The sequence below is a fragment of the Colletotrichum tamarilloi genome (genome assembly GCF_030869305.1).
Source record: "Colletotrichum tamarilloi strain Tom-12 chromosome Unknown Scaffold_70.1, whole genome shotgun sequence".
Taxonomy (NCBI): domain Eukaryota; kingdom Fungi; phylum Ascomycota; class Sordariomycetes; order Glomerellales; family Glomerellaceae; genus Colletotrichum; species Colletotrichum tamarilloi.
This window is the reverse complement of record NW_026849452.1, coordinates 143,298-162,234: the sequence shown is the minus strand read 5'-3', so window position 1 is coordinate 162,234 and position 18,937 is coordinate 143,298. Positions and strand designations below refer to the sequence as shown.

The 18,937-nt window shown below is 53.1% G+C and overlaps 7 protein-coding genes across 7 annotated transcripts; 3 read left to right on the top strand and 4 right to left on the bottom strand.

Annotated features, from left to right (window-relative positions):
• Positions 1–646: 646 nt before the first annotated feature.
• On the top strand, positions 647–2,773 carry CTAM01_11991 (MIZ/SP-RING zinc finger; the record flags this gene model as incomplete). Its single annotated transcript, XM_060527999.1, has 6 exons — positions 647–941; positions 1,108–1,455; positions 1,507–1,814; positions 1,888–1,993; positions 2,048–2,273; positions 2,323–2,773. Coding segments are annotated over 6 exons (1,734 nt in total), but the record flags the coding sequence as incomplete, so codon positions are not given.
• A 939-nt stretch (positions 2,774–3,712) lies between these two features.
• Positions 3,713–4,736, top strand: CTAM01_11990 (transporter particle component; the record flags this gene model as incomplete). Its single annotated transcript, XM_060527998.1, has 4 exons — positions 3,713–4,095; positions 4,226–4,343; positions 4,448–4,537; positions 4,605–4,736. 4 exons carry the CDS (start codon positions 3,713–3,715, stop codon positions 4,734–4,736), a joined length of 723 nt encoding a protein of 240 aa, XP_060377407.1.
• A 463-nt stretch (positions 4,737–5,199) lies between these two features.
• CTAM01_11989 (malate dehydrogenase) lies at positions 5,200–6,581 on the bottom strand (the record flags this gene model as incomplete). The annotated part of the gene is made up of 7 exons (XM_060527997.1): positions 5,200–5,340; positions 5,412–5,556; positions 5,608–6,067; positions 6,127–6,214; positions 6,293–6,403; positions 6,478–6,509; positions 6,569–6,581. The coding sequence occupies 7 exons, from the start codon at positions 6,579–6,581 to the stop codon at positions 5,200–5,202; spliced, it is 990 nt and encodes a 329-aa protein (XP_060377406.1).
• A 2,426-nt stretch (positions 6,582–9,007) lies between these two features.
• Positions 9,008–9,869, bottom strand: CTAM01_11988 (ribosomal L28e family protein; the record flags this gene model as incomplete). Its single annotated transcript, XM_060527996.1, has 6 exons — positions 9,008–9,188; positions 9,306–9,349; positions 9,392–9,430; positions 9,539–9,562; positions 9,632–9,726; positions 9,818–9,869. The coding sequence occupies 6 exons, from the start codon at positions 9,867–9,869 to the stop codon at positions 9,008–9,010; spliced, it is 435 nt and encodes a 144-aa protein (XP_060377405.1).
• A 2,962-nt stretch (positions 9,870–12,831) lies between these two features.
• Positions 12,832–13,218, top strand: CTAM01_11987 (uncharacterized protein; the record flags this gene model as incomplete). The annotated part of the gene is made up of 1 exon (XM_060527995.1): positions 12,832–13,218. The coding sequence occupies one exon, from the start codon at positions 12,832–12,834 to the stop codon at positions 13,216–13,218; it is 387 nt and encodes a 128-aa protein (XP_060377404.1).
• Positions 13,219–14,190: 972 nt separating this feature from the next.
• Positions 14,191–15,357, bottom strand: CTAM01_11986 (fatty acid hydroxylase superfamily protein; the record flags this gene model as incomplete). The annotated part of the gene is made up of 3 exons (XM_060527994.1): positions 14,191–14,395; positions 14,455–15,036; positions 15,110–15,357. The coding sequence occupies 3 exons, from the start codon at positions 15,355–15,357 to the stop codon at positions 14,191–14,193; spliced, it is 1,035 nt and encodes a 344-aa protein (XP_060377403.1).
• Positions 15,358–17,916: 2,559 nt separating this feature from the next.
• Positions 17,917–18,303, bottom strand: CTAM01_11985 (uncharacterized protein; the record flags this gene model as incomplete). Its single annotated transcript, XM_060527993.1, has 2 exons — positions 17,917–18,095; positions 18,162–18,303. 2 exons carry the CDS (start codon positions 18,301–18,303, stop codon positions 17,917–17,919), a joined length of 321 nt encoding a protein of 106 aa, XP_060377402.1.
• Positions 18,304–18,937: the final 634 nt, after the last annotated feature.

The window sequence follows — 18,937 nt, the reverse complement described above, 5'->3', positions numbered from 1 at the left end:
TGCTGTAGTCGCAAGGTATTCAGCTGTGGTGGGCTCCTACCCGTTCAGTAACACCCGTCTTCACAGAGCCCCCAAAGGCCGATAGTCGCGGATGACATCAAACCTTTGCTGACTCAAGAAATGGCCCCTGGCCTAGTTTGACCTCACTTCATCCGTACGCTGGACTAATGCCGTTGCTCTTACCTTGGGCGTCGATATCATATTCATATTACTGCTCGATGCAATAGAGTTCGTATCGGTGGGTAAGCGCACAAGCAATTTCGCACACATCAGGGTCGTTACCTGCTATCGTTGTCGCATTTGGGAACATTGGTATATCCCTCTGCCTGTCTCCATTATCGCAAAGCCGAGAGTGAAGAAGGAAAAAAAAAGACGGGAAGGGCAGCGCAGCAGCAGAGCCGCCACCACCACCAACCCACCGAGCAGTACGGGACGGGAGCTACCTACCCTGCCCTTGCCTTCCTCGACCGACCCGACTGCAACTTCCCCACGCACTTTTGGCTCTTGCCTGTCGGCGCGCACCACGAGCCTCGTCGCTCCTGCCTCGTGTGGTCGCGCCCATGACTGTTATTTTCACTTGAGGCCCGTCGTTCTCCTTCTCTTCTTTGCTTTCCACCCATTCCTCGGCCGACGACTTTGACGCAGACAAGTATCCGCCACCTACCCCCACGGCCTGTCGACGGCGCCTCTAGGTACCAACGACCGAAGTCGATCCGACGTCGCACCTGCGAACCTTCATGAGGCCGTCACCGAAGACACCACCACAACCCTTTCACCTCGCCCGAGAACCATGACCTCCATACAGAGGCATGAGCTCCAGGCTCTGGTCAAGCTGGTGAACAGCAACCAGCTTCTGAACCGCCAATTATCCCAAATTTGTCAGCTCAACGGGCTCACTAGCAGCGGCGTTAAGGCGGCTCTGCAAAGTCGCATCGTCAGTGGTGAGTACTTTTCCTTCTTGAGCCCTTTCGGCCGCCTGAGATACCTCCTTTTGCGCCCCTTCTCTGGCTCCAGCTGTTTCACGGGCGCTGTCGTGTCTGAGCATTGCTCCAGGCAGCGAAGTTTGCTTCTCAGAACCACCTAAGGCTAACATCTTTTGCCCGTCAGCTATCGAAGAAGCCTTCAAGAACAGCGACGCGACTCGCTTCCAGCAAATCCAACGAAGCATCGAGACCACAAGGACCGGCTCCTCCGCTTCGCCCGCCTCTCAAAAGAGTGGACGTCCCGCCACAGCGACTCCGCCAGTGTCAATGATGCGGCAAGACCAATACTGGGGGCGCAATGCCCGCCCCAGCGGTGCGAATGGCCCTGCTCTGCCCGGGTATGGATCAAGCGGTACGTCATTCCCTCAAAAGTCCTTTGAACAAACGCTTAACTTTGATGCAGGGCTCTCTTTCAAGAACAGTCCCTTCTACGAGATCCAGTTCCGGGTAGGCGATGTGCGCTCGTGCGAGGGTAGGTCGCCATTTCATGTTTCATCTTGGTCGTTGCTAATTTCCCAATCAGCTATGAGCCAGCATAGGAACATGGTCTCAATTCCAGTCAAAGTCAGCGATAATCTCAATCTGAACAGAGTTCTCGATGACAAGTCACTACGCATCATGGTCTTCTGCGCCGGAGATAGCAATGGCGTCCAGGATATCGCGTTTCCCCATCAGTCGGAGATCAAGGTCAACGGTAACGAGGTCAAGGCGAATCTCAGAGGCTTGAAGAACAAGCCAGGCTCGACAAGGCCAGTCGACATTACGAGTTATTTGCGTCTGAAAAATGACAACAGAAATCTCGTTGAGTTCACCTATGCGTTGACTCAAAAGGTGGGTTGCCTCAGATTTACGAATCTCAATACCCTGCTCCGTCTTTTACCGCTGACACTTAATTTGTTTGCAGAAATTCTATCTTGTCCTGAATGTCTGCCGTATCACCTCGGCCCAGGACCTGGCCGACAACATCAAGAAGGGGCAGAAGATCCCCAAAAACAAGGTGATTGAGGAGAGTACGTTTTGCCGATTTACTCCCATATTATCAACAAGAGACTAAAACCCTCCAGTCAGCAAGAAAGCGGCGGATACAGATATCGTCACGACATCTCAAGTCCTGTCTCTTAAGTGTCCTTTATCCTACATGCGTCTTGATGTCCCGTGCCGCTCTGTCAACTGTTCGCACATCCAATGTTTCGACGCAACGTCGTACCTCCAATTGCAAGAGCAGGGCCCTCAGTGGCTTTGCCCGATTTGCAATAAACCGGCGCCATACGCACAGCTGGCCGTTGACGAGTAAGTCCCATGTATCGCCCCCACAATTTCTAGCTAACATCCGTCGAAGGTACGTAAGAGACATCCTAGCGAACACATCAAAGTCCCTAGATCAAGTCACCATTGAACCCGACGGACAGTGGCGAGTGAACACAGGACAGGCCGAGAACAGGCCGACCAATGGTGGAAGCGGCCTTGTTGACGAAGACGATGATGACGACGACGACGACTGGGGTATCGTGGAGGTCAACCCAGTTCGCAGTCGAAACTTCGAAACTCCCAACCGGTCAGTCGCCAGCACGGCAACTCCGACGACAACGGTGATGTCTCGAGAAAGCTCGACGATGCCGCGGGGCGTGGCCACAACAAGCGCCAAGAGACTGCATTCGGATAGGGTGACAATAGACCTGACCCTATCAGACGATGATGAGCCAGCCGCACCGCCTCCGAAGCGGCAACAACTACAGGGGGCGGGATCGAGTAACTACAACAGCAATGGTTACAGTAGCAGCATGTTTTGAGGAGGCCACCCTGGCAATCTCTATCAACGAGCTGCGAGACATGGAGCATGAGGTTAGCCGCCTCAATAAGCACGTACATACTTCCCTACCTAATGAAGGCGGATTTGTGGCTCATGTATGTGTTTTTTCTTTGGGCGTGGAAACGGACGGATGGATAGCTGTCCAGGCGTTTAGGAGGCAAAACATATTCCAACAGCCCCAACAGCCTTATGCCATAGGCATGAATCAGGGCGATAGCAGGCGTCTGAGCAAAGCTCTACTTAGATGTGAGGTAGATGCCTCAGAAACTTTGCCAGCTTGGTACCTTAGGAAAGCGAGGGATACAAATACCAAACACTACGCTACGGATATCACATCCGTATAATGAGATGAAATCACTCTGAGGACTCTCCTCTTCGTCTACGTCCATCATTACCCGTCCGTGATCGTGTGCCAACATAACGTGCAAGTTGTCTACTGTAATCCCTGTCGAATCGGAATTGGAGCTCTGGTGGGTGGACCCTGAAGAGCTTAGAGGCCAGCTCCACGACGTTCCATGTCAAATCAGGTACGTACCCGACCTCGCTCTTTCAGGTACCTACCTACCTAGGTAGCGGCTTCAATCGTTCATCCGCCTCCAGCTACCTGCTACCTACCTTGAACCGCACATTGGCCTTGACGAAACAGTGTCCAAAACTACTCCTGCGATTTCCTTCAAGCGCCATTGCATCAACGTCATCTCTGATTCCACGCCGAACTGACTATTACGAACTTCGCTGCCTAGTCTCCATTGCCTTGGATCAACACCAAACTTTCATCGCAATCGAGCCCCACACAGACAAACGAACCATACTCGAGAGAGCCAATAACCGCGCGAAACCCTCCTCGACGAAGCCAGGAACCATAGCGACTATTCTTCCACGCCCATACCACAATTAGCTTCCCAGCCAGCAAGAAGCCATGTCCTTCGAAAGCGTCATGCCGCCGTACAACGCCACGGACCCGTCGGCCTCCTTCCTTAACTCCTCCTGTCTCGACTTCCTCCTCATCGAGCTCGTGCCCATGGCCTTTCGCGTGACGAGAGACCTCGAAGCCGCGCCGACTGATGCGAATAGTGCCGGTGGGGGCGCTGCCGCTGCAGGAGGAGGTGCTTCAGCTGACGCGCTGTCGACGGTGAGCCACAGTCAGGGCGGGGGGGCCGACGGAGGTGCTGCGCCGTCGAGCGCGGACGGGGCTGCGGGCGGGAGCACAGTCAGGAAGCTGGACGAGGACGAGGAGCGGGATGCGGTGTTTTATCGGCTTGAGACGCTGGGATATCGTGTTGGGCAGGGGCTTGTTGAGAGGTACGTTTCCTCTTGTGCCTCCCTCCTCTTCCTCTGTGCGCCGCCTTTGGCGATAGCAAGGGGGGACGAAGACACAGTATTGGGATTTTACAACGATTGGAAGCTGACGGTCTATGAACTTGGTGTTCAGATTCTCGAGAGACCGGCCACGATTCAACGATACGCTCGACGTCATCAAGTTTGTCTGCAAGGATCTTTGGTCGCTCGTGTTTAGAAAACAGATTGACAACCTCAAGACAAATCACAGGGTACGTCAGCGATATCCCCTCTACCTATCGGAAGGCCTGGTCAAGGGCGACGCTCCAGACGAGCGACTTGGGAATTGGGTGGCTGATCTAGTCCGTTGGAATAGGGCGTTTACGTACTGACAGACAACTCGTTCAAACCTTTCTCGAGAATGAGTACAGAAGCTGGCGGACAGGCGGTTGTTCGGGCACAGCCAGTACGTCTAAACCCACGCCGATCTATCAATATGACGACCTACAGGGTGCTGACTTGTTTGGCTACAGTTCCTCTGGTTCCCGTGCGGGATTGTGCGCGGAGCGCTAGCGGCGTTAGGTATCAACGCAACCGTCCAAGCCGAGACCAACGAGCTGCCGGCAGCTATTTTCCAAATCAAGACCCTGCCGTCAAGCACATAATACCCAACTTCACGTATCAAGAAGCCCCTGTCCCAAACAAATGGCGCGTGGGGAAACCATAGAGAAGTGTCAATGACACGGCATGCAAGCGTTGAAAGAATTTAGACTTTTTGCAGAGTATCGACCAAAGATCTGGTCATTCGAGTTGATGCCCAAGGTGTCTTACTCCAATTATAAACCAGCAGCAATTATCGCCATATCCAAAACTACCGACGCCGTTGCCCTACGTACGCGGACTCAAGAGAATCCCAGCTGGTGTTATATACGCTGGTCAACCATACACTTGCGAGACCAATAACACCTCACAGCCTAGGAAAAAGAAGAGTCGATCAGCCATAATTCTCCCTCGGTTGTATTTCATCTATCACCATTTTTTGGCTACATTGTTGGAAGCTGTTGTCATGCGGCTTCCTTGAGAGGGGGTCGGGGGCTGTTACTGGAAACAAGTGTACAAAGGGGGGAATCACTTTTGGGGAGCCTTGTGGGCGAACTCGACACCCTTCTGAATGTTGCCCTTCAATCCTGCAACCGCAGCCTCCAGAAGCTTCTGCTCCTTCTCTGTGATGTCGCCAAGAATGTCGATGGCCTTCTCAGCACCGTTGGGCTACGAATATGTCAGTGTTGGGTCCCATTCAGATTTGGACAGGGGACAGGATGGAATGCTGTGCAACTTACGCCAAGCTCGATGGGAACGGAGAAGAAGTCGACGCCGGTCTTCTTGGCAATCTCCTCGCCGCCGGGAACGCCGGGGAGGTAGACGTAGCTAGGCTCAACAAGACCCTTCTCGCCCTTAAGGGCCTTGAGGACTTTCTCGGCGAATCTATCACACGTCAGTCCCTGACCTTAAGTTGTCGAGCGTCCGATTTCTTACCTGTAGCCAGCGTAGGCCATGGAGAGAGTGGCAGAACCAGCGCCGTCCTTGGCCTTGACAACCTCGTCACCACCGAACTGGACACGGTTGACGAGAGCATCGTACTTGTCGTCGGCGATGGACACTGAAGGCTTGACCTTGCTGAAGAGGGGAACAATGGTCTCGCCGGAGTGACCGCCAATAACGGGAACATTGAGCTCGCTGGTGGACTTGCCGGAGATCTCGGCAACGAAGGTCTCGGCTCTGACAATGTCGAGAGTTGTGACACCGAACAGACGCTGAGGGTTGAAGACGCCCTTGGCCTTCAGAACCTCGGCGGAAATAGGGACTGTGGAGTTGACAGGGTTGGAGATGACAAGGATGAAGGCCTTGGGGGCGACCTCGGCCGCAACCTCGATGAGGCCCTTGACGATACCGGCATTGATGTTGAAGAGATCGTCGCGGGTCATGCCAGGCTTGCCTAGAGTGGATTGGCCGTTAGAAAGAAGCAGCGGACGAGGCTCCGCAAGTGTAACTCACGAGGAATACCAGCGGGAATGACGATGATATCGGCATCCTTGAAGGCGGCCTTGGCGCCATCATCCTTGGGCAGGTAGCCAGCGATTTTCTGTTTGCGGCACCTCTGTTTAGCAAGCTATCGGTACTACGGGTGCCACGAGACAATTGAGACTGCGATGAAACGTACCGCATTGGAAGAGATGTGGGAGAGATCGGTGGCGACGCCTGGGGTGTTGACGACATCGTACAAGGCAAGCTCATCGACGAGGGGAGAGAGCTTGAGGAGGAGGGACAGAGGCTAGAGTAGACAGGTTGGTGGTGAGCAATGTGAACGTTATTTGCTGACCACGCGGGGTTCCGGATTCGCTGTACCTGTCCAATACCGCCAGAGGCGCCAGCAACAACTAAGAAATGATTAGATTGACGAGGCTTTGCGCGATAGTCTCAGGTGGTGGGAACATACCGGCCTTGACCATTTTGATTGTGATTCTTGTTATTCGGTTTGAGAAAGGAGATGGATGAAGGAGGAGGGTGGCCTGAAGGGTTCTCGCGGATTAGCGGGGTGATCTTGGAGCTTTGCTCGCTTAACATGTCGAGCTCTGGCGCATGGTACGAGACCAAGTGTGGGGAGCTCTCGCTACAATTATCCAAGCTTGTCAAGTACTAAGGTGAGGGGGGGAGAGAGGTCATCGTCAAACGTACAGTAGTCACGTAAACTGAAGGTTTTGCTGGTAAGATGGAAGATGTATGAGGATGAATCTCACAAGAGCGGGAGATCGTTTGCTTTAGTATGAAAAGGGAGAGCAAGAGAGGAGAAGTAAACCGAGCCAAGGTTACGTAGAAGTAGTCTGAGCCAGCTGATACCTAGTCCGGAGGCTGTCGGCGGGGACGTAGGTTCAACCGCGGGGAGAATTGCGACCTTTGGTTTCCCACCCCTCGTTCCGTGGGACTTTGCCTGTGTCATTGGATGGAGGGGTCAAAAAGAGGGGCAACTTGGAGGGGTGAGAAGGGGACCATGGGGGGGCCGCTCCTGAGGCAGGGCAGGCACGGGGGGTTCAAGTTTCCATTGTAGCTATTGCACGCTCCTCCATCGCTCCTCGAGGTGAGGTGGTAGCGGCGGCAGGCGCCAGTAATGCGCAGAAAAGCGACTCGACAGCAGCACTGCGCGTGTAGTTACCTTACGGCATTGTACCTCATGTACTGCGCCGCTGCACCCAGCAAGCCCGATCCCGTAGCTTATACTTGCGCGGTTGCGGTGCTTTATTAGCCGGACCAGTTGCTGCGTTGCTTGCTCGCTGGCCCTGCTGATGCTGCTGCTGCCGCTGTCTCGGGCTGCAGAGTGGACAAAGAGAGGAGCAAGTGCAAGGTAAGGTACCTTCCGGCTTGCCGCACTAGGGAATAGCTGTCGCAGATACCTCTTCATTCGACCCAAACAAAGGCGGCCACTGAGACACGCCCAGCCCATGGAAGCAGTCGCTGAAGGAAAGATAAAGATACATTCTACAGGTACCTACCTTAGGTGCTCTGGATGTTTCCCGCCCACTGCCCAGTGCTTGCTCAATACCTAGCATCGATTGCGCCAATCCCCTGCCACCAACGTCCTGCAACCAATTGCAACATCCGTCGTCAACCCGTTTTGTTCGCCATTCACCTCCGGTCTGATGCATGTGAGAGACGGACGAGGCTAACACGGTAATTCGCCCCCCGTCAACTCCCGGCCAGCTGGACCAATGCCTTCCGATGTTTTCCTGCTGATGAACGGTCCCCCGTCCTCGTCCCGATGTCCCGATGTCCCCGAGCTCCAGGGGTAGCTCGTTCCTATGTATAGCCAAAACTCGGGTGTGGGAACGGTAGAAACAACCTAACGCAAAGACGGGCCCCATTATTCCTATGGGAAGCCTGTGACATGCTTCAGATCGTGATAGCTATCATTATCCTCGGCGATGAGACAGCTGGGCAAAACATAACCTACGGGCCCTGCCTGTGGTGTTTGGGCGGGCGAATAGCTCACTAAAAATACATATTCACTCATCGTTGCTTCTACGAGGTTAAGATCTTGCTCATGGAACATGTAAGAATTACCTACACTGCGGCACGAATTACTCACAATATCAAGAGTACGTACCGTTGTGTTAGAAATGCCATGTTAGGAGCACCTATGCAACCCCGGCTGGCAAAATTACCCCGCCATGTATGCGCAGGTGCCATTCCACGTATCTCGATCAGGTCAATGTCGGCGAAGACTTACTCCGTGCAAGACGTAGAAGCGTCCCTGTCTTTCATCATTCATCAACACTCCAACAACAAACTGCAATCAATATACCGCTCCACTACACAATACTTTTGGGGGGCAACGTAGGAAGATGGTATGGCTCAAGCCGGAATGACACCCTCGACATTCCGATGCTTGCCCGTGGTCCCGAGGTTCAGCAGGAATTCGCTCTCTACTCTAGTCGGGCAACTCCGGGTAAGGGCCGAGGACCACGGCATCGACAACACCATGACCCGTAGTCCGGCTACTGTGCTATCTCAATGTCGGCCTCTTCGATCACCCTCACTCCACTCCCACTCCGAGCTTTCCCTTTCTGTGCAGGCGCGCGTCATGGCATAAGATAAGGTATACTTCAACATGCATCATCATCATCGCCCTTCCAAGTCGTTGGCCCAGAGCCTCACAAATCCCTCACACGCATGGCATCAAATGCGAAGGGGGGAAGCAGCAGCACTCGTTTGGAGCAAACGAAAAACCAGTCCCAGTCATTATTTTGTGGCCTTTGACTCAAGCTTTTGATTTGTTTCGCCTGTGTCCCTCAAAAAGGTATTCTCTATTTGCTCGACGTAACGCCCAAACCAAGCCTGTTTCTTTCTCTTTTTTCGTCCCGCTAAATCAGCATCTCAACATTTATGCCTCAGCCTCGGCAGCGGCGGCGGCCTTGGCCTTGACACCGCGGGGCTTCTTCTCGGGGGTGGCCTTGACGGCGCGCTGGGAGCGGCGGATGGCAGAGACGCGCTGGACAGCGGCCTCGCGGAGGTCGCCACGGTAGCCGCCGGCGGCAGCCTGGCGGGCAACGGCGGAGTAGGTCCTATGGTTCGACAGCCGTCAGTCATCTGTTTGTTCTCCAGAATCCTCGTGCTTGCCCCGTTCCATGTGCCGCATTACGACAACAAGTTTGTGGTTGTAGCGGTGGTCCAAAACTCACTTGCGGGAAGACTTGTTGCCGCCGTAGATGACCTCGGTGTAGCCCTAGGAGGGCTTGTTGAAGTTCTTCTGGTTCTTGCTGATCACCTTGACACCACCCTTCTCGTTGGGGACAACGCCGATGGCCTAATCGTCACATGTCAGTCATCTCTGTGCTACGTGGTGTTACGAAGGATCGAATCGTTCGAGCGAGGGAGGAATATCGAGTTCGATCGGCCTGGGGTGTAATCGTACCTTGTCGTTGACGAAACCGGCGTACTGCGATACAAGTTAGCCAAAGATGCCCTTCAACCCCGCCAGTATTCTGACGATTCGATCCCAACATACCTTGCGGGAGTGCTTGTTGACCAGGTTAAGGGGGTCGCGGGAGAGCTGGAGACCGCCGGCGTCGTTGCGGTTGACCAGGAACGCATTCTGGGCGCCTGTATCGAGAAAACAAGCAGGTGTGAGCAAAATTGCGCATTCAGATCGAGTTCGGCATCGCTGGCAGCCGGGCGCCGCGGTGAAACTTACGGACGACCTCCCAGATCAGGTCGGCGGAAACGTTGGGCAGAGTGGCGGCCATTTTGACTGATTTGAGGGATCACGGAATGGTTGATGAATACCTTCACGATTGCTCTGATGCCGGTCTGCGTGTTCGTAGAATTCAATGGCCTGAATTGAATGTGTGGGCTATCGCTTAGCAGTCGCTTTGCGGACTAGCGTCTCTTGGGTCCACTCATTTCATCGGCGACGCCACACCGAGTCCCCTCCGGGGCACAAAAGCCCTCCCCGGCGGGCCAGTCTGAATGTGGCTGGTGATGGCGGTGCACTTGCATCCTGAACCGGCTCGAAGTACAACCTCGTCCTCGTCATATAAGTCGACCGCAATTGCGATTACGTATTTCCAACTACACGAACTCAATGATCAAATGTACTAGCACGCGGTAGGCTCAAGCTCTTTTTTAGTCGGTTCAGGATTCAGAAACTCGAGTATTGCGTCTCTTCCAACATATGTGGCTAAGCTCAAAAACTTGACAGTTGCAAGCTAATATCAAGACAATATATTATAAAGCGCGGTCCTTGGATAAGGCCTGTAATGTTTGGCCTTCTTTTCTATACTATTTCTAGTATGTCCTGATTTCCTAATTGATAGCATGTTTGAATTACGGCCTAGATCGGTCAATTCAACGGGCGAAATATTCATGGTATTAATCCGAGGCACAAAGGTGAACCGCACATCGAGTAACGACACACTCCATGGTGTTGAAGTGCCTAAAGTCTAGGCATATCTCCGGAGAATCTTCGCTGACTATCAATGCTTTAGTACTGAGTGTAGCTAATGGTTACCGTTCAAGTGATTCATACAAATCCATCATTCGGCTCGATGTCATGCCATCGGGTCCAGCCTACATATCCGGTAGGCACATCCCAACGCCAGGCCATAGCATCTTATCCTCTCATGAAAAAAGCTCATTGGTCTTGTATGGGCGCATTTATCCAGTCTCTTGTGTAGTACTTCATTACAACAGGTATAGTACGTTGACAAAGAGGCCAACTTTGCCAATCCTAAGGTATTTAAGGCACTGCATATCCATTGTCGATCCTCCACTGCAAGGCAGTCGAATTCGTCTGTGAGAGGCACTGCCAAGGTAGGCACTCTAGCTCACTTCACCATCTGGCTCGACAGAATGATTCGTCTTTGTATACGTGCACAATGCCAAGCAGGTAAAAGTCGCTGGTCTGTGGCTCTTACGTGGATCGCCGTCTTCTTTCAGAACTTATTCCATATTGTTACATCACCTCATCATGTTAGTCGACGATATTCTCGTTCGTGAGCCATCCAGAAGGGTAACGGTGACAAAGCGGGTTGCCTCTTGGGCACCTTTAAGGGGCTTTTCACTCTAAATACACAGTATCGCTCTGCTGCGGGGCTATGAAGTTATATTATTCACACCATTGATTTCCCATCTAGAGGCAAGGTCTATCCATATGGGAAATGATCTTATGGCAACACCTCTCGTCTGCGGATATGTAATCGTCATGTTATCCCAGCAAGCTACCGTTTCGACATAATATCGGTTCCACATCGTGACCATGACATGTATAGTCCAACTGCTGATTACACCTATATGTTCGAAACCCGCCGGCTATCTCTAGAACTCGAATTATTTCACAGGCAGTATGTCAGAATAGCTCTGTTGCTTTTGGGAGCCCCCCCCCCCCCCACCCACCATTCAGGTTGAGACAAGCGATGGAATACTGTGTGATATAGATACAGCTACTCTACCATTGGACATTTAGGCAACACTGTCTACAAAAAAAAGTATGGACATTTACTATGTAGGCGCCGAAGCTGAGGTACATTCGCTCTTCAAGAGCAAACCTTCATCGGAGGCTGCCACCTTTCTCAGGCCGGACGAAGGTATCCAAGTTGCGAGCGCCGGTGAGCCCCAGCTACCGGGATAATCAAGTTTCCAGGGGCCGAGCTCTGGGGTACCTCTTGGGACTCTCTTATGCAGAAGCCTTAGTTACGCGTGTCATGGAAATTGCCTTTCACCTCCTGGTTGCGTGGCCTCAACCACGAAGAGTGGTATTAAGAGCATGTCCACAGATAAGGTAGTTGAAGTAACTCATGTAGAGTCTTCACCGACCTCGACATAGTCACATACAATGAAGACCAGGAACGCAATGTAAGGACTGAGTCGGCCCTGAGATCATTTACTGGTCTCCAGCTTTGTTCGTCGTGGAAGGTACGGATACATGGCAGCTTCAGCACGTCCCGTGGCCCAGCTGGCGGGGGCGGAAGTATTCACGTGATGCAAATGGAAGCTTGCCCGTCGGCATCCGTAACGGTCTCCCTGGCGGCCCAGGCCCCTGCCACGGTACCCTGCGCTTGCCCTGCGCCCAAGCCTTACAAGTTACGTACGTACTTGTAGGTAGTACGCCTTCGAATGCTCCATGCCCGACCTTAGTAAGTGGATCCCCATGGAAGTCCAAAAGCTGCAGGATCAGACGGGATTACGGGGGGCAGTGACAGCCCGAGTCCACCTTCAGCGACGCTGAGTCCCTGAGGGCTCTCTCCCATTTCCGAAAGAGGCCAACTGGGGAGCCTGGGTAGTATTAGTGTCCAGCGCACTTACGCAGCCCGCACCACTGCACCTCCACATCATCGGTACGCCTGGCTCGTCGCCGAACTTCACCACTTACACTTCCATTCCACATAACCTCACTCTGCCCTGGAGTCAAACGCGACCGTCTGTCTCCCTGCAGGTGCCGACATGATCCTTTGATCCTTTCGAACGGCAGTCTCTGACCGTTTGCGCCAAAACACCATTCTCTTTGTGACTTCTTTTTTCCCACACTATTCATTTCCCTTGCCTTCCGTTCTGTTCATTCTAAACCACGACGATCACCACCGCTACTAGCTTTTCGGAGCCTAGCCACCTAAGCAGCCGGCGATTGCGAAGCAACCACACCAGCGTATCGGCGACCAGCCCAACGTCATTCCACCTCGACCGCGCCCTCGAAAGCGAAAGTCGTCCAAAATGTCGTACCTCCTCTACTCCGTCTCGTTCCTCCTCCTCATCACCGCAACGGCCCTCTACTTCACCCGCGGTCACTGGCTCCACCTCGTTCCCGACCTCCCGATCCCCGGCCGTGACTACATCTACTCCCGTCTGCCCTCCTCCTTCGTCGGCGACATCGACGCCGGCCTCTCGAGCTCGACCTTTGACTTGGCGGGCAACGTTGAATCAGGCGATAGCCGCGCAGGGCTCGACGATCGCAGCAAGAAGGAGATTCTCAAGATCATGAAAAAGCGCCGCATGAAGTTTGACGACGCGCGCAGGGTGTACATGGAGCAGCGCTTCAAGGCCAACGGTATCGGACCGGATGGGAGGCCTTTGGATCCCAAGGCTGTCACGTTCAGCTAGGCGAGGCATGCACGAGCTACCGAGAGAGAGAGAGAGAGAGAGGCGACCAGGGGATACCCGATACAGACCGGGTAGGCGAAAAACGTCGTTTGTAGCATATGTTTGCACTACGATACGAATTACCGACGACAACACCATTATATGTCATTCGAGAGGAGGGAAATGACCATAAAGGATCATTTCTGATCACTTTGCACCGGAGCATAACTCAATATTCCCGAGCTTTCGCCTCCAACAACCACAAATCCTTCTAACGCGCCCAAACAGGCCACCGACTACTTTTCCTTGCTTATCAACTCTTCGACATTCCACTACTTCCTAGGGCAAACAGGCGTTGCAGCGAGCTTTTCTTACGCTTCTCTTTCTTTTTCTATGTTGTTTGTTCTTGGGTTTCCCGATGGTGGACGTTTCTAAGGGTCTGGCTGACAAAGCCTTCTTTGCGCCGGTATGGATCGGCGTCTTCTTTTGGTATTATCTGTCAATGTAGAGCTTGCGTGACACAGCTTCAACGGATTTTCACTCTTGTTACCTTCACGTATTCATCCTCTTTTTTACTATGTGACCCAACTTTTCACCCTGTCCATCCTACGAGACTGCACGGGCTTCCGGTAGTCCGGTAGATGTGACACTTGAGTCCTTCTTCTCCTCGGCATTTGCCAGTGTGTCCTTCAAACCTCATGTCATTCTGGAGTTGGCATTCTGGAACCTCTAGAGGGTCCAGTTGCGCTACTAGCTATTATACCCTGGGTCCATCCACACCTGCAGACCGTCAGATGGCTTCGCTCCCATTATATCACCATCATCCGTCCGTATCGCGCCCGGCATTCTATTTAGCCGATTCATATATATATACACAAGCAAAGGTATGGCAAGAGCCAAAGTATTACAAATATCTAGAAAGTGATTTCTTCAGCTGTTCACTTGCGGCTGGTTTTTTGCGCTGCGCGTGTCCAGCACACTTTGAACTGGCTCTCATTTCGTCTTCTTCGCCTCGGCGGCAACGTACTGGCGGTCGTCGTCGCCCTCAACCTCCTTTTGGATGTCTTCCATCTCCTTCATGTTGGACTCCCACGTCTCCTTGGCCATCTTGGTCTTCTTGTTGAACCAGGCTAGGTCGGGCTTGCGGTAGGTGCCACCGAGACGGTCCCAGAGGGTAGTGAACTGGCCGTAGTTGTAGCTGCCAAGTCTGTTAGAAAGTGCGAAGCTCTCGGCTCTCTCACGTTGTCAGAAACTTACTTGAAGTACAAGTGGTGGGCGGTGTGGCACGCTGAGCCGTTGATGATGGGGTTGTCGGTAATGTACTCGCCGTCGTGGATGAGAATGGTCCAAAAGTTGATAAACACAAACAGTGCGACGTATGCCAGCTTGTTGAGAGGGAACAGCATCGGGTAGACGTGGTACGGGACCGACTGCGCGAAGCCGTCGAGGGGGTGGAAGGCGTGGCTGGCGTAGGGCGATGGCATGATCCACTTGTGGTGAGGCTTGTGAAGGTGCTTGTAGACGAGTGGGAGATGTAGCCATCGATGAGCCCAGTATATGCACAGGTCGGTGAAGAGGATGAAGAGCGGGAACTGCGCATAGTCATACCAACGGCCGGGGCCCTCCTCTGTGGTATCGTAGAGCTTGCAGTAGCCGCGCACTTCGGCGACAAAGGTGAGCGCGGTGCAGATTGCCATGACCGGCATGGCCATGTTGGCCTGTTTCATCTCGAGGCGGATCTGATTCTTGAGGAACTTTGGGTGGCTGAACGTCTTCTTGTCAAAGATGAAGATGTACGATAGAGTCGCGAAGACAAAGTAGTTGAGGATGCCGAAGAACCTGGTATTGTTCGCGGTATTGTGAGCTCGGTCGGGAACACGGCGAGGGTGGCGGAGCTGTAGCAACAACGTACCATGTGACAAGGAAAAGAGATGTGAACTGTCGGAAGATATTATCTCTTGGCCAGGCGCTCATATATGCGGCCTCGGAAGGCTCGAGGTAGAGCATTTGTGTCGAGGGCTTATACTGCCATGTCGAAATCGGTTGCGCCGTGGCGTTCGCGTGGTGAGGGAAGTCATAAGGAGCTGAACCGGCTGGAAGCAATTTGGCGTAGAGCTGGTCGCCAACAAAGGTGTCAACCACCTCGAGCACGACATCCATGATGTGTCGAATCGAAGAGCAATCGGTGGATGGCCACTAGGGTTACTGCGGCAATATTTAAAGTCACGATCGCAGTTGAGGAGGGAAGGACCGGTAGTCACGTATGCGCAACGGACCAGCACGAATCCGGGTTATAAGTCCTAGACGAATCGAGGTCGCAAAGTTGCCGAGGGTCGCGGCCGGGATAACTCGGTGGGGTCTGAGATCATCGAATGTTTAATAGAAATCCTGGGGCCATAAGAAGGTGGGCAGATGCGCCTTACCTCCGGTTTAATGGGCCTGGCTTCCGAGCGACGGGGACACAGCCAGGGGCGGGATCGGCAGCGACTGCTTTCAGTTCGGTAAGAGCTTCCACTAGAAGACTTGGGCAAGGATATTGCTGTGAAGTTTGCAGCAGACTGCAACCTGGGCTTCTCCGACGTTTGCAAGGCCGGCGGTCGAATGACAAAGTGCCGGCACCGAGAGACTGAGCCAACATCGACAGCCAACGGCTTATACTCTGAAGATGGCGGATGTTGGTCGAACGGCGAAGCTCAGAGAAAAAGGGGACCAGAACACTAAGGTTTAAGCTGTCAAGGTTGTCAACGCTTCTATCGAGGTCCCTCAACACTGGCACGTACCCGATCTTAGGGTTTGGGGGTAAGGCCCAGCTGAGATGACAATCGAACACAAAAACGGCGTCAAGATGGCAAGGGTTGCTGTAACCCAAGGCCGAACGAGCTCTCGACGAAGGGGTAGCAGATATCCCTGGGCGGGATGAGCCCTTCTTTTAACTGTATCTAACTCATCTCCAGTCAAGGGTGGGCAACTGCGAAACTCGGAAGAGTCGGTGTACGCAAGCCCATTGTGCCCATGAAGACTCGTCCGAGGTAATGTCCCAGTGGGCAGTTCGTCACTTGGAAAATCGCATGATCCAGCGGGATGGGCTTTTCCAGGACCCGCGTTGACCAGTTTTTGACGTTGGACTTTTGGCTCAAATTAGGTGGAAAGGCCAGGGAGCCCACTGGCGCAACAATCCATTGGCGAATCAGAAGCAGCCGACTCGTATTCGGTTTCCTGTCAAGTCATCTACTAATGTCCCGCCACTGTGGTTGGGGCGGTGGTCTGATTTGATGATACTTGCGCCTCAAGATCTGGATGCTTTGGCAGGTTGGTTAGTGCCATCTCTATGCGTGTGCCATCTGTTTGTTTCACATGCAAAGACAGCCAACCAGTGCAGCATACCTAGAAGCTACTGAGGGTCCATTCCTTGGTGCATGTGAGGTAGTAGTGGCGAAACCCAGCCTATCAATCTGAATGCCGTTGTAGGGTAATTCTGCATCATCGACATTGCCAATTAGTGATTTCGGGGCCCAGCTAGCCTGGTGTAATTTTGTGTCATCGGCAGCAGGGTCTTCCGAAATATGTAGATCCATCCATCATATTCTAGGCTGGATCAAGCGGGCATGCCTGGCAATTGCGAAAGCGCTGGCAGGCGTGATGAAAGCGATGCCAGTGTTGATAAAGGAATTGACGACGCGCTCGGGGCAGATCGTTGGTGCCGCTTTCTCGGGATCCGAACAGAGCGCAAGACTGCGAAGGTTTCCTTTGGGTGTGTTGCAGCACAGAAGAGTTTTCGATGATGCGATAAGCTCTCAAAGCTGATCTAGTAGACATTGGATGTTGGCACGGGGAACAGCTTGTGGTAAGGTCACTCTTACGCGGGTCCCGATCATCGCACCCTTGCTGCGAATGGTACACTACGGTCACGAAGAGTGTCTCGAACGTCTGCAAAATGACGGTTGAACGGTAAACCGAAGCGTGTCTGTCGAAGGTGGGCCATTGAGCACCGGCGCTTCGGCGGAGTGACTGGGGTCGTACTCTATGTCTATCCTGTCGAGAGTCAGCTCGATGAGCCTCCAACTGGAAGTATATCAGCAGTGCTTTCCTCTCAGCCTTGATACAGTGAAGCGTCGAGGGAAGAATTAACATTTCGTCGATCTCTATATCCTGATGAGCCAACGGAATGCCTGGCGTATAATTGTCAGACCGCTTATGCTGTGGTAAATGGAAATACGCCAACAGGAGAAGATTCAGGACGGCCAGCGGTACTACAGGCCCGCCTGGAAGGTTCATCGCTCGGTGAACCGTCTTGACCGAGTCTCACCACGGACCCATCAGGGCTGCTTACCTCAGCCAGGTACCTTCTCCGCTCAATCGGCTTGGGCTTTCTAATTCTACCCGAACTCACCTTACCCTTCCGATATTCAACCCCCAACGCTAAGGCACCCAGAACCGCCGCCTTGTTTGTCCCGGGACCGCCAGCTGATGTTGGGGGGCACCTCATTATGCGGCCATCGCCAACCGCGCTTCGCACCCCTCCTTGTTGACCCTCTTGCCTCAGCCACTCTCCTGAGCGGTCTGGATCTTCACTCCGAAAGAGGGTGCACACCCGCCGACAGCTAATGGACCTGTCCGGAACACATTGTAGTCGTGGCATGTCAACCGGGGATTTAAAAGATTGATGCAGATTAACGAAATAGGGTGACTGGTTCCAACCATGCCAAAGTAGCCAGGAACTTAAGGCAACCTGTTGTGCCTGCTTCGCTTGGTCTGCCGATTGATATGGTAGTCAAGAAGACACAGTATTGAGTTGCTCGAAAACAAATCCCCCTCCCTCCAGCTCATCGAGATCCACCGTGTGTTTTCTGTCTGTTCATAACTTTCAGACACGGCGACATAATAAGAGGCGTCTTCATCTGCAGACCCAAGCCGCTGTTGTCAGCTTCCGCAGCTTTGTGGTGTGGCCTGATATGGTCGCTGACAATGTCTACGGATAGTGTGTTGCACTTTGATCAATCTGGTCATATTCCTGTCGATAGGGTGGTTTTGCGCGCGTACTAGCAATAAGCAGAATATGTACAAGAGAGGAAGAAGGAATGAAATCGAAGCGAAAAAAGAAATCATCGTCAAGAGAGGGTGTGGAATGGGGCAAGACCTGTGCTACCACCACAGCTCCAACAAAGTCCCCCAGAGTTTTGTGTGTGGACTGCACAGTAGTGTGCGCTCATGAATGCCTGGTACCACCGTAATCGCGCTAATAATGGCATTGCATGGCGCATGCATGCGACAACGGGAATGCCTCCATGACATTGTGTTGGCGATGCCGAGACGCGGGGGGGGGGGGGGGAGTCGCTGAAGGTCCTGCCAATTGTACGTGGGTCTATACCGATGGAATAAGTCTTTGCCTTTTCTCATCTTCGGCATCCTCTTCCTCTCGTATGTACATGTCAGGAGAAGTTAGAACCTGACAACATCTAAAGGCTAGCGAGCCCGACGGGTATGGAACGTTTCGGCAGCTTCCATGGATGGTAAAGAGTAGGATGGCACGATAAGATGGGCCACAGCACAGGCCAAGGGCCATGATCCTTGGTGTGTGTGACACGGCGGGTGGATGGACGAAGAACGCAACATGCTTGGTCGCCCTCCCAACCTTATTGCCTGCGGGGGGCTTCATCACTCATTATTTCCGCGCCGCGCCCCAACTATGAGATGAGAGGAAAGTGTGCTCTCCGGGCGGTTTATGTTGGTCAAGGTATCT